This window comes from Eurosta solidaginis, chromosome 2, assembly GCF_040869045.1.
Source record: "Eurosta solidaginis isolate ZX-2024a chromosome 2, ASM4086904v1, whole genome shotgun sequence".
In the NCBI taxonomy this organism is placed as follows: Eukaryota; Metazoa; Arthropoda; class Insecta; order Diptera; family Tephritidae; genus Eurosta; species Eurosta solidaginis.
In genome coordinates this window covers 293,267,830-293,281,599 of record NC_090320.1, presented here as the reverse complement: position 1 = coordinate 293,281,599, position 13,770 = coordinate 293,267,830, and the positions used below count along the sequence as shown (strand labels likewise).

At 37.5% G+C, this 13,770-nt stretch overlaps 1 protein-coding gene across 5 annotated transcripts in view; it reads left to right on the top strand.

The window, feature by feature from the left end:
* Positions 1-13,770, top strand: part of for (cGMP-dependent protein kinase for) — a 319,267-nt gene that overhangs the window by 171,264 nt on the left and 134,233 nt on the right. For all 5 annotated transcript variants that reach the window (XM_067768568.1, XM_067768570.1, XM_067768569.1 and 2 more), the window contains one exon: positions 2,466-4,332. In XM_067768568.1, the coding sequence (XP_067624669.1) occupies positions 2,525-4,332 (1,808 nt within the window). In that variant the 5' untranslated portion in view covers positions 2,466-2,524. The remainder of the gene's footprint in view (positions 1-2,465; positions 4,333-13,770) is intronic.

Here is a 13,770-nt window from a genome sequence, read left to right as displayed (position 1 = left end):
TTTCATTTACATACATATTTTAGATAAGTCAAAGCCGCGTATGTTTTTCCAAGTACTGTGATGCTCCGAATCTCAATCCGCCAACGGAATTGGCCTAGCAGGTCTTGGCTTGGCCCTAAAGTTATTTAAAAATCAATCTGTAGTAATTATTTTTGTGTTATGATAGGCTTTTCTTGACCATAATGTTGCTTTTAGTGCAAGTAAAACTCTACTATTACGTCCCAACGTTTCGCTAAGCACCTTAGCTTCCTCAGTAGTAATTTCTTTACGTCTTTTGAGGTTAGGACCACACTATGTCCAGTTGGGCCAATTCTTATAGCTTATTCGGATTCAGCGCATCAAAATGCATAGAAAGCATGAGCAGATTAACCTGATCCGACTACTTTTAATTTTTTTGTATAGATGTGTTAACAAAAAATATATATCAGCTTTTTAAATTTTTGTTGTGCGAGAAAAATGAATATGCTAAATCTCGGAGAATAGAAGGGATGCGAGCATAACAATTATCTCAGTTAAAAGAGCATAGTGTAAGTATAATATATAAGTATATTCTGACACTAGAAACTAATTCTTCTAATTTTGAGAGAGCAATAAACTTTGAAACTCGATTTCCCAACATTTTCATTTTGGCACATTCATGCTTCTGGCAAGCGGGCGACTATATGTATCTGGCCATAGATTTCCCTCAGTTTTGACAAAAAGTGGGATCTCAGATCAAGATGTGAAAAACAGTTTTGCGACCTACGAAGGACTGGTGATCTTTAGGGATACACTTTCATGAATAACGCTGTCCAAGATCGCCTTGGCCTTCAGAAGTAGGGGTACTGTAAAAAGCGTATCCTCAATACTTAAGATTACTATATTCCAACAAAATAGGTCTACATTTGTGCTATGGCAATCTTCGTGACAATAAGCATCATCCTCTTTACTACAAAAAAGATTCCTTCGATTACTCAGAGAATCGCCATCTTAGTTTCCGCGGACTAATTCAAATGGTCGGTGAAGTTTGATAGCGAATTTTCGCAACATTTCCGCCTATTTCGATATATGTGCGCCTGCCGCATCAAACCTGTTCTTTCATGATAGCCAAACGGTTTTTGGGGTTTTTGGTAACTAGGCCTTTAAGATGTAATTAATAGAGATTGATATAATTTAATCGTAATGCAGCGAAAAGAGTTCATGAGCGACGGAGTTCATTGGACCCTTGGAACTCGTCACAGATCGTATGCCTCAGCACTGGATTAACAAGGTTAACAAAATGTTTATGTAGAGTTGCTATAAGAATGTGCGGGTAATTCGGATTGTTTGATTTATGGTTCTATCCCTAGCAAGAATTGAAGATTGTGAACTTTAGTATGTCAGATGGCGCTATTGTCGCTCGATCTGCCATTCTCCATAAAAATACGTGCAATCTACTCACCATGCAATGCATAAGTAAGATTGCATAAGTAGGATCGCCATCAAGAGAGATCAAGATATTCAAACTAATAATAATGGTTATATACAGTTGAGTTTTACCCGGAGCTAGATTTCCCTACTTGTTTTATTTTATTTGCTACGGTTGCAACTTTTTTTAATTTCAATAAATAAATTATGCCTGAGAAAACAATACCCATCAGTGAGTTTTCTAGCTGCTTATCAAGCTCAATTCTCATGGGAATGCCATGGATCATTGGAGGACTTGAGAAGCAGAGTTTGTGATATTTTGGTAAAGATGAGTTGTGATAAGAATATGTTGCTGTTGTGTTTCATTTGAAACATAACGCTAAAGGCCAAGCAACGACATCTATTTTTGGAAAAGTTTTTTAAAGGCAGTGTGGTCACACTAAAAAATTAACAAATTATCTGGCTCACAAATTGAACCAAACTTCTATTTAGATTTATCTGGTTCAAATCGTTGTAGTTGCAGTTAAATGCAAAATGATTTGTCTGGCTCAGGATCTTTGCTACCGGATGATGCCTCATGATGCTATAGTCTCGACGTGGAAAATTCTCCATTCTTACATAAACATAAATTTTATGAATAAAAATATTCCCAAAATTGTCACCAAAACCATGTCATGAACAAAACTAAAGAGCCACATGTTACAAATTAGTGTCTCTAATATTTCTCTTTGCAATTTGTTTTGATTTGATTGCTTTTTATTTAAGTTTAGGTTTATCAAATCGATACCTAATTGAAAGTAGCAAACGTACTTTGAACTCAATGTGTTAAAAATAAATACAATTTTTTTTGCAAACTCAAAGCTTCCGCGTAAATTTCCAAACTGTCGAAACTGATTGTAATGTCTGTGTTTTCGAATATGCATATCACAAACGGCGATCTTAAATATTTTTGTTGCAATTAATTATTTAATATATTTTTGTTTACTTTATCAACAATATTTACGTTTTTCATCATTCGTGTATATTTTTTAAAATATTAATATTTTTCTTTTCTTTTCTTCGCGGTTTTCTTTCTTCAGGGCTGCTGTCGTCACGCCGATTTTGCATTCACTCGCAGCGAGTCAAAAAAGTCGCTTGAATGCGAATTTGTTTTGATCGGCTGTGCTTCGCTACCAAGAGGCCAGCCACTACAGAGCATAGTGATAGTGAATCACCACCACCACCACCACAAACAACATTACCGCCCGATCGGCTACAGAACAATAATGAACAGCATGACAAGACGAATGTGATAACAACCAAACCATCAGCGACAAGTAATCAAACTAATTTATATCCCGCCACCCCACGCACAATTGTACCTTGGCTAATTAGTAGCAGAAATAGTAACGGTAATAATACAACCGCACCCTTTGGTCCGTGCAATACGCCTAACAGCTTAGATCCCCCGCTTCATAAAACGTTCAAAGTTAACGCAACCACAACAGCGATACCGACTGGCAACGGCATACAAGCTACGACACCAATTAGCGCCTACACGCCCGCTTTAGAGACTACAAATTCTTTGGCGGCATCAACTGTAGTGGAACATCGGCAATCACCACGGAAAAAGTCAATATTCTTTATTGGAAAAAAATCAACAAACACAAATTGTTGTGACGCGAACGGGGAACATCTTAGCCAATTCAATAATAGCGCAAGCAGCGAGGTTGGCAGCGGTTTAAGAGGCGATAGCGTTCAAACGAGCACAAACGCGAACGCATCTAACGTAAACGAGGTGCAAGAAGGCAGTATTTCTATAGCGCACCCCTTACCGAACGTTTCCACAACCACCGTAGCAGCATTTGCCCCCCGCGCAAGTAACGACGACACGAGCGCGTCCAGCGCGGATTTGCGTCACGACGCGCACAACGTCACGGTGAACGGCATTAGCGCTAGCCAAGGGAAAGCAGCGGATAATATCAGTGAAACAGCCGCGGAAACGGAGGCCGCCAGAGAAGCAGACGCCAGCGACGCACGAGCACCAAACAATAACAGCGCCAACATGCAGCAGGAATCGAACGCCAATTTTCAGTTCCAACCCGAACTGGGACTAGTGAACAACAATAATTTGCCCGCGCTTGCCGGACTCGCCACGAATACGGGCGCGTTACGTACACTCACATTACCATTAAATCAAGACGTTATCGCGCAAACTTTCATATACGGTGCAGTACCACCAACCGCTGCATTACAACTAAATTCGCTACAACAACAAGAACTTGAACTACAACATCGCTATCATCAATTACAACAATTGCAAGCACAAACTCAAGGCTTATTTTTGAATACAAACGCACCAGGCACCGTGGCTGCGGCAGCTGCAGCAGCTGCTGTAGCGCAAAGTAACACTCCATTTGTTGTTGGTACACCACCACAAATCTACGCGACAACTCCTACATCAGCGGATTATTGTACAGCAGCAGCGCAACAACAAAAACTATTACAGGAACAAATGCAAGGTTTGTGCATATCAGCAGGGGCTGCCGCCTCACCGGTCACCGCAACGCCTGTGGGTGCTGGTGGTGCTTCCATGAGTACGCTACTTGATCATTCATCCACAATGAGTATATTGAATAATAGCTATGTGCCAGCGAATGCGCAAGAGGAGCGTTTTATGCAAATTATACAAGCGAAAGAGTCGAAAATTCAAGAAATGCAACGCGCGTTACAACAAAAGGATACAGAGATTGCTGAATTGAAATCACATCTGGATAAATTTCAAAGTGTGTTTCCATTTAGTCGTCATGCCAGCACGACCACTACACCGGGCGCAGGTGTGCAACAGCGGAAAAGTGGTCAGGCTTATCAGCGTCAGCGTGCGCAGGGTATTTCAGCGGAACCGCAAAGTGAATCTTCAGTGTTGTTGGAAACGGGAGCGCTGCCGAAATATGACAAAGATGAGAGGTGAGTGAAATGGCCTATACTACCATTTAATTAGTCGAACAATGTGTATCTAGTAATGAACCCAGTAAAATAGCGAGCTAATATTGCTACATTAATCTCAAGGTGAGTTCATAGTAATGGGAGTTCGTCCTCTTGAGAGTGACGCAAACTCGAAGGGGCCGAAGCCATCAACAAAAAAAAAAATAATATGAAATACGAACGCTTCGTTTCATATAAAGAACCAGGAGTGTTAATATTAGTTATATTTGTAGTTGATTCAAAGTGGCGTTATTTTGGTTTTAATCTCATTTTTCGCACTACTACCAATAAACTCAGTAATTTTGCCTCTCAAAATATTTTTGAAGAAAAAAGGAATGAAATTCTTTGCTTCAACCAAATTTCCAAATGGTAGCACATTATTTCCTAGAATCGGGGATGAACGTTGACTTCTAAACCAAAGAAAAATCGGCATCTCCTATATAGTCTCACTACAGCTTCTTTGTCTGACGCCATTTTTGCTACCTCTTCATAAATACAAGGACATAGCAACCAATACGCTTCTTTTATTTAATACTCTTTTCGACAGATCTGCTCCGAAGTCGACTAGCTTCTGGTGAGCTTGCCACCACTAATGTGAAATTAGCAACCATTAGAGAATTTTATGTAGCTTTTCATCGATTTCAGCACGCAGAATATACCAGTTTTCAGAGCCTCAGAACTTTTAACGCATTGGAAGTTGGTGCTAGATTTCAATCTCTAAACTTCGAGCAGCTATGAATGCAAGTAGTCTGCAGAATTCATGTATTCAAACTGGTACCAGAAGTTTGTTTAACGACCATACTGAAAATCCATCTCAAGAAACCTGTGATGATATGATATACAGTAACTTCGTCTTGGCGAACACTAAAGTATTTCTGTCATCTATCCTACTTGCTGCAAGACGCATGGTGTATCTCCTTATCATTGGTTGAATGGTCAACATTAAGCTCTGTACAAAGGTCGATGTAGTGCTGATAGCTCCTCCTCTTATCCCAATAAGGATGCCTATCACAACTTTTAAAGATTTCTGCTAATAATAACCTCCAATCAGCTTTGTATGTTGAATGTAGCAAGAAAAATAATATGTTTTAGATTGTCACAAGTTTTTCCATACTACTTCCTATTAAATGAAAGGATAGCCTCCAACGTACAAAGTAAGCAGTACATTTGAATAGTATATACATTAACCTGGGTCGATTTGTATGGACGAAAGTTAACCGATATCGCGCCATCGATTTTTCGATAGGATTTGGGCTCAGGAAAAAAAAGTTCCACTACGCATACCCAAAAAATAATTTTCGAGCCTGCGAAATTTCATTTTTTTTACTTTTTAACACGCTTTTATTAGCTTGGCCTGTATGTAACGGAATTTTTGAGCTTAATTTTCACCGGTTTCTAGAAGTCTGAATAATTTGAAACTTTGCATACGCATCAAGGACCGATGACAATGCATTAATGTGTTGGTGTGATGACATAAGGTAAACGGCCATAAGGTCAATTGGCCTTATTACCACTTTGAATGGCCATAAGTTTGATTGAAACTTTGCACACGTATTAAGGCTCGATGACAATGCAATAATGTGCTGGTGGGGTCACATAACATGAACACCCCAAATGACCATAGATTTGAAACCTTTCACATAATGCGAAAAACGCATTCCTTTATTAATGATAGAAGTGGATGCATGACACATCTACGAAAGAGCATACTGGAGCCCTTTTTAACACGTTTTTTTTAGCTTGACCTGTATCTATCTATGTATCTATTTATCCATGTATATATGTAACGGAATCTGGAGTGGAGCCGAGAGCCCTGGTAATGCAGAGCTCGCACCTTTTATCCAGGTTGACTTCCAAACCTGTGGCGGGTTGTACTCCCGGAGCAACTCCAGGATATCAGCTGGGTCCGTTGGCGTTACTGGAACCCAGGCTCTAGTCCTTGGTCTGAGGGGATATCGGTGCTTGATATTGAATGTTACAATCATTCTATTGGCAACTATCTGAGAGGGAAGATATGAAATGTAGTCAAATGCACCCCACGCTTTTTACTCTGAATTATATTATTCTGTTACTAACTTAAATTTTATTATAATTTTATTTTGAGGTGATTAACTATAAACGATTGTTTGACCTTCTACTACTGTTATATAAACTCTTTTTAATTGAAAATTATTTTCTATTTTTTAGTTCGGTTTACTAGAAAAGCGTGTTTTTTTAGTTTTTTTAAACTATTATTTATTTTCGACTTTGATTTTTAAGGTTTTTTTCATGACCTACTAAAAAAGTTTTCATAACCCCCCCCTCCCCCCTCCCCCCAGGTAGGGGTAAATTTTGAAAAATCCCACTTTGACCCATTTAGAGTGATCCAATCGAGTCCAAGTGTATGACATCAGAATGGGGAATCAAATGGGGACATCAGAATTCGTTTTAGAGGTATGGTTCCTTCGGCAAAGTTTCTTATTTTGATCCCTAGAATACGATTTTTACAGAGCAATGAGCGATTTTTAAATCGACCCACCCTAGTATACATAAAAATTTTACAATCAAATGAAATTTTTTTAGTAGGTCATGAAAAAAAACCTTAAAAATCAAAGTCGAAAAAAGTCAAAAAAATGAAATTTCGCAGGCTCGAAAATCAATTTCGACCATCCGACCATATATATTTTACTAAGGGCTTAAATCTGTATTGCGAACGATAGCTCAGACGAACAATTCGCCTCCAAACGATTTCGTTTAGCAATGGTATTCTCTTTCATTTTCGTTCGGCTTTTACGTCCAATACTTTAACGTTTAACCGTCCTGTGCATAGATGGGTACCCGGGTACCTTTTGCATATTCAAAAGCCATTTTTAAATAATCTACAAATAGAAACGAGTTAAAATTTTGTGGCATCGTATGGGAATAAGTTATCTACAAAAAGGAGAAACAATTTTTTCAAATATAATTTCATAAAGATGATTTTTTTAATAAATTATTTTTTTATTACTAAAATTAGTTTTTTATAACTAGTTCTCATGGCTGGGATACCCAGGTACCACTAGTAGTTCTCACGTATGAACTGCCTTGTGGTACCCGGGTACCCAGCCATGCGAACTAAGAACTAAGAAGAAAAATTATTCATGAACAGGACGGTTAAGTGCAAATACACCAGCGATTTGTCTCTGATGCGAAACGTACGTTCGTTTCGTAATAAAGAATGAGACCCTAAATTAATGAGCCATTTCTTCAGTAATTTAAAAAATGTCCACCTGTCACTTAATCGTTTTTGTGTTTATCAAATGAGCAATGTCTTGTAATTTTTTAGTGCCGAATTACTATGTGGGAGGGTGTTTTCGAATAATTCGCCACGCTCTTTGTTTATTTGTATTTTTGTTTATTCATTTTAGTTTCCTAAACTTTTTGTGTATATTTTTAAATAATTTTTTTCGGCAGATTTAGACGAGGCTGACGCATAAATAGCGTGATAAAAAACCTTTTAAATTATTTTCTAGCAAAAATATTGTACAAATATAATAATTTTTAAATACATTTTTGGGCCTCTTGCTAACATACAAATTCATAGAGGAAGTAGGGAAATAAGGAAGTATTTAACCCCATAGGTAATTCAGATGGTACGTCATACTGAGGTGTACCTCCTGCTTTTTTGGGTTTTCTAAGCGCAAAAAGGGAGATAGTTCATTTCGCTATGAAGTATAGGAAGCATAGTGTAGAAAACAGAGCTAAAAAAATTTGGTTGGATTTTAACTGATTATGTACCCGATAGACATTGTTAGCGAACTGTAACCGAGACTAGCGATACACTGGAAGAAATGGTGCTAGTAAAATCAACAAATCTGTTCTGTTGTTCTTGACTTAACGGAGATTCGGTGAAATGGATCGAATTACGGTTAATTCGACCGAGTTCTTTGTCAAGCGAAAAAATTAGTTTAGTAATTTCAACAGAACATAAATTGTCGCTGTTAAGATAACAAAATTCTGTAAAATTCACAGATTCCTAATCAATTTAACTGATTTTTTTGTTAACACAACTGATCTCACTGGTCATTTCAACAGCGATCAACAGTTAATACATGAGCAAATTTCAAAGAGAATTTTACGCTCACTGCGCTCTCTACTTTGTACTTATGACGATGGTGCCACTTGTTAAAAAAAAAAACCAACATAAGAAAACCACCAAATCGAAAAAACACACAAAATGGGAAAACAACAAAAAACTGTTCAGTTATCAATACAAAACGAAAAACCCTTTTTTGAATTTACTGTGCAAAAAATTATAACATACCGGGACACCTATTTATCGGGTACAATTTTGCAACTTCTCCTCCAAGCGCAATGGAAAATTGCGCCCTCTTGTTGCAAAAGTTTTGTTTGAATGAACAGGACTTTTCCAAAGTTAGTAACATTTTGTTCAAGTTTTTACGAATTTTCACTCACGCGAACGAATTTAGTAAGATAATAAAATCACATCCTTTTTTAATGTTGATGTTTCCGACAACATAAAAGTTTGAGTTGTTTTGGAATCGTTTCAACTTAAAGTGTTACGAAAATTAAACTTGCCGAATTACATGTAAAGTTACTCCAGTGGTGAATTACCTTCCTGCGATTTGATTCTTTACTTTTCTATAACTTACAAGTTCTCTTTTTAAAATTTTTCGTCAAGCATTTATACTACAAGTTTTGTTCGAAACAATCAAGTGTGGCAACTACATGCGAGAGAAGAAATTGAGAATGAGCTGAGCTGCAACCGAAAGAATTGAGAATCAGTTTTGTGACTACTATTTTCATTTATATTTGCAAAGCGAAGTTCAAAACTATAAATGAAATAAATTATAAAAAGGTGAAAGTGTGTTTAATAAAAATAAATAATAAAGTGTATAATGTTTAATGTGTGCCAGCATATTTGATGTGCGCCGAATTGAAGTTCGGTTAGTAAGTGCCACCGTGGTGTGATGGTAGCGTGCTCCGCCTACCACACCGAATGCCCTGGGTGCACGACCCGGGCAAAGCACTATCAAAATTTTAGAAATAAGGTTTTACAATTAGAAGACAATTTTTCTAAGCAGAGTCAGCAGTGTTTGGCAAGCACTCCGAGTGTATTTCTGCCATGTAAAGCTCTCAGTGAAAACTCATCTGCCTCGCAGATGCCGCTCGGAGTCGGCATAAAACAAGTAGGTCCCGTCGCGCTAATTTGTAAGAAAAATTAAAAAGGAGCACGACGCAAATTGGAAGAGAAGCTCGGCTTTAGATCTCTTCGGAAGTTGTCGCGCCTTACATTTATTTTTTTTTTTTCTCAACAACTTTTTTTTTTTTTTCATTTGACTACTAAAACGGTCAATTACGATTCCACAATTTGGGCGCAGTTGATTCAACATCTTGTTGCGATGAATAAAAATTGACAGAAATTTCGGTTGAATTGACCCGTATTTCGGTTGATTTTACTAGTCCTTTTCCTTCAGTGTATAAAATGCCGAAATGTGAGCACTCCAACATATAGCGTCTATTGCTAACATCAAAGCACTGTAAATCTTCTTTCACCTGGTCCTTCCAGCGGAGTTAGTGCCGCACTCTTCAACTGTTTCCGTGGGCGGGTTCCGATAAGAATACTTTCTTGGCCGGAGCTTCATCTTTCATTCGCAAAACATGGCCTAGTCAGCATAGTCCGTGTTTTTTAATTCACTGGATTACGTTGGCGTCTGCATAAGGTTTGTACACCTCAAAATTAAATCTTCTTCGGTAATCGCCGTAGATAACGCATAGTGGTCCGAAAATATTTTCAAGAACTTTTCTCTAGCTTCACCGCTAATGTTCACTGAAGGGAAGAAGAGGGTCGGGAGATAATGTATGAGTATTAAATCAAATGCTTCCAGTGAGCTTCCAGACGAAGGTCGTGCTTTTAAAAATACAGTGGCTAGTATGCCATCCAGCGCTTTAGCGTTTATGGAATATAATATGAACTCGGGCAGTCAAATGAAAATTGATGCCCGAGTTCATATTATATTCCATAACGATGGCGGTTGAATCTAGTAAGCATCAAATTCACGTGGGTGCGGGAACCTGTCACGCTGACCCGTGGTCAGAGTGGTTTATGCGAACCAGCCATGAATGCTTGAAGAGGCTTTGGAGATCAACTGGCCAGTTGTAGTCCGCTTCGGGACAGGTGGAACTATGTCAGCTAAACAAGGTTGTGTCAACACCGCTCATCCTTAGACGTTTATTGGAATGTTTTGAACTCATGCGTTGGGTTTGTATACACTTCGCTCAGCTAATCTTATTCTTGATATTTGCAGTACTTTCGAAAAGGAAATCTATAACAGCTATGTTGCTCTAGGATGATTTGGCAACCAATATGCCGACCCTTTTTTGGCGCTGAAGTCTGTAAGGCACATCAATTTCTTTTATTTCTAGGTCTTTATGCAAACAATATTCGAAGGTAAGAAGATTGTTGACGAGATTGTCAGGAAACTATCCGAAACAGACATTCGAAGACAAGTCGAAAAATGCTGTGCGACCACTATTGTGTGATCCCCGGGGAATATACAAAGTTATGACAGGTATCAGTTAGTCTTACTTAACTTGATATTGGGGTGTAAGTCTATGCATTGGGATGAATAAGAGAAAAATTCCTTAGATGTCTGGTGCGACCATCCGGCACTCATTGAGGGCATTCCGAATGGACAACAATTTACCAGAGTGGAAGTGCGACATATTTACATGCCTTTTCAACCTAACCTATCATTACCTTTGCACGACTGCAAAAATGTCTAAAATAAGCCATTTTTCGGCCCCTTCTCGAGCTGTTCCTTAGGCACATATTCGCAATAGATATTCGGCATACATATGTATTTGTCAAAGCCATTTAAATGACTACTTTGTGGGTGAGCTATTGGCTGTCTACAGTTACTGTTAATCAGAATTACGGCCATATGTAACGGCGGCTTGAACGTATGCTTATCAATCTTTTCTCGAGATAACTATGGACGCATTACATATATTTAATTCCAGTATCTATGGTGAAAATTGTCGCCACATAAGCTAAGCTTTTGTAGCATTTACAGTCGTTATACCACTTTAAATATTTGACTGCCGTTATTAGTTATATTAATAAACATTTTCTCAATCTCGGCTATACTTAAGAGCATGTACTTATGCGATCTAACCGTCCAGCTGCTTGATTTATGACACCAAACTCGTACCACATGCAACATGACACACAACAAACTGCACTACACACGCACGCACCTAAACACACACTCAAACACTGAGAAACTTAACAGTATTGTTGCTCAATGCATAGTGGTCCAGCTTTTAACGGCACGACGTTAGCAGCTCGTTAAAAAAAAATTGTATGCCAATAATCAATTTGAATGCCAAAAATTACTTTGGTCTTTTTTCAGCGCATTCGTTTTGAACTTATTTTATCACAGACTAAATAAATTTTTTTATTTTTTGAATTTTTTTTTTTTTTTTCTTAGTTATAAAGAACTTTATTAGTCATGGCATTTTACCTACACAATTTTCAAATTCATTCATCATTATTTTTTAGGCGTTCCACTGCAACGCATTTGGTAAAGCGCGAAATGTTATAAATTTTATGAAAAAGTGGAGGAGATATTCCGTATTATTGCTTTTGTAATAATAATTCTAATTTGCTGCCTGTCTGTTTTATGGAATTACAATTAGTTTTATTGAAAAATTGATGCACCTCAGGATCGTAGCCAGAAAATTACCTTGGGGGGGAGGGGGTTCAAAAAAAATTTTATATTTTTTTTTTTCAGTCAAATAAATAAAAAAAAATGTCTTTAGCTTTAACATTCAAGTACGTGTATTTAGAATATGATATGAAAAAGGTTACATTAAAAACTCAAGCGCATGCGTCGGCTTTTATTTGCCATTTCATCTAAAACTTCATCAACGGTAACAATTTGATCACGGTGGATGCTTAGTGATGCACAGCCATTCAATCGATTTTCACTCATCGTGTTTCTCAAATAGTTTTTAATCAGCCTAAGAGTTGAAAAAGATGTCTCGTTCGTTGCTGTTGTTACTGGAAGCGACACAAGATTTTCAACAACATATGAACATTAGGAAAAGCCACAGAATCGCATCCATGTAATATTAATCATAGATAAATTGATAAAAAAAAAACCGAAGTACCTCCTTCAGGAAGAAGTAGAATTCATGCTTTATGAGCCTATGCATGAGATCTAACGTATATGTATATAAAATTCAAAAGAAAGAAACTGATCGAATAGGAAAACATTTTATTTAAAAAAGTCATATCTACACGGAAAAAACAATAATGTGTTTTTTTTACATTTTAAAATGTGAAAAACACATTATTTTTTCATTTATCAAATAATTTGAATTTTACATTTTTGAAAAGGGTTTTTGATATGAAAAAAAAATGTAGATATTACATTATAATAATGTGTTTCCACATGGAAAATAATGTCAAATTTGCATTATATTTCAAAATAAGAAATGTGTACTTCGAAAAAATGCTGTAAATTTAACATTATTTAAATGTGGAGAATAAAATCAAAGCACGAGAGTTAGTATCGTTTAGTTCGACAAACAAACAGAACCGTAAGCAATGTTTATATGTAGCCTGTCGCCGTGACGTAAGGGCAGCAGAATCATGCAAATATTCAGACGCATGGATTTTTCATATTTGCCTTTACATTCCGATGAATGTAATCGCGATTGAGGCAAACGAGCAAACGCCTGATTTGATTATATTCACGCATGGAATAAGTTCGTTGATTTTAAATCAATGTCGATTATGTTCGTTTAAGCAAGTTGGATCATTGAACACGATCATTCTTCCGAATGTAATCGAATGTTGTTGTGTTCGATTTTTGCAGTTCTCTGATATGTATATATGTAGATGGTCGTTAGGCAAATTTACAAGGAGGCAAATTTACAAGGAGGCAAATTTACAAGGAGACCCCCAAAACCCCCCGTCGCGACGCCCCTGATGCACCTTATGGATTTGTAAATGGTTTATGCAAATGTGTTTGTTTGTGTGATACGCAGGCGTTTGAAGGTGGTGCATACACCAGTGATCGATAGCTTCTAATCGTTTAGCTATTAAACTTTCAGACAAAAATAAAAAGAATAATATATAACAAAATCATTGTTTTTATATACATATGTATGTTCGTAATCAGTTTCGGAAAGGGCAAAACGGAGAAAAAGCGGTAGAGTTTTACGGAGCGGGAGAGAGAAGTAGCAGCAGAGAGAGAGAGAGAGAGGAAAAAACGCTTCCCAAGGCAGCCGGTTCTATGTACCGGAGCGACTCGGGATTTTTCCCAACCAAGGGCTGTCATTTCAGTGTAACCCCATTGAATTTGTTGCGTCCTTGGTCGCACCTATTGGATGGGGCGAAGCACTGCTACAACAATAACAACAACAACACAG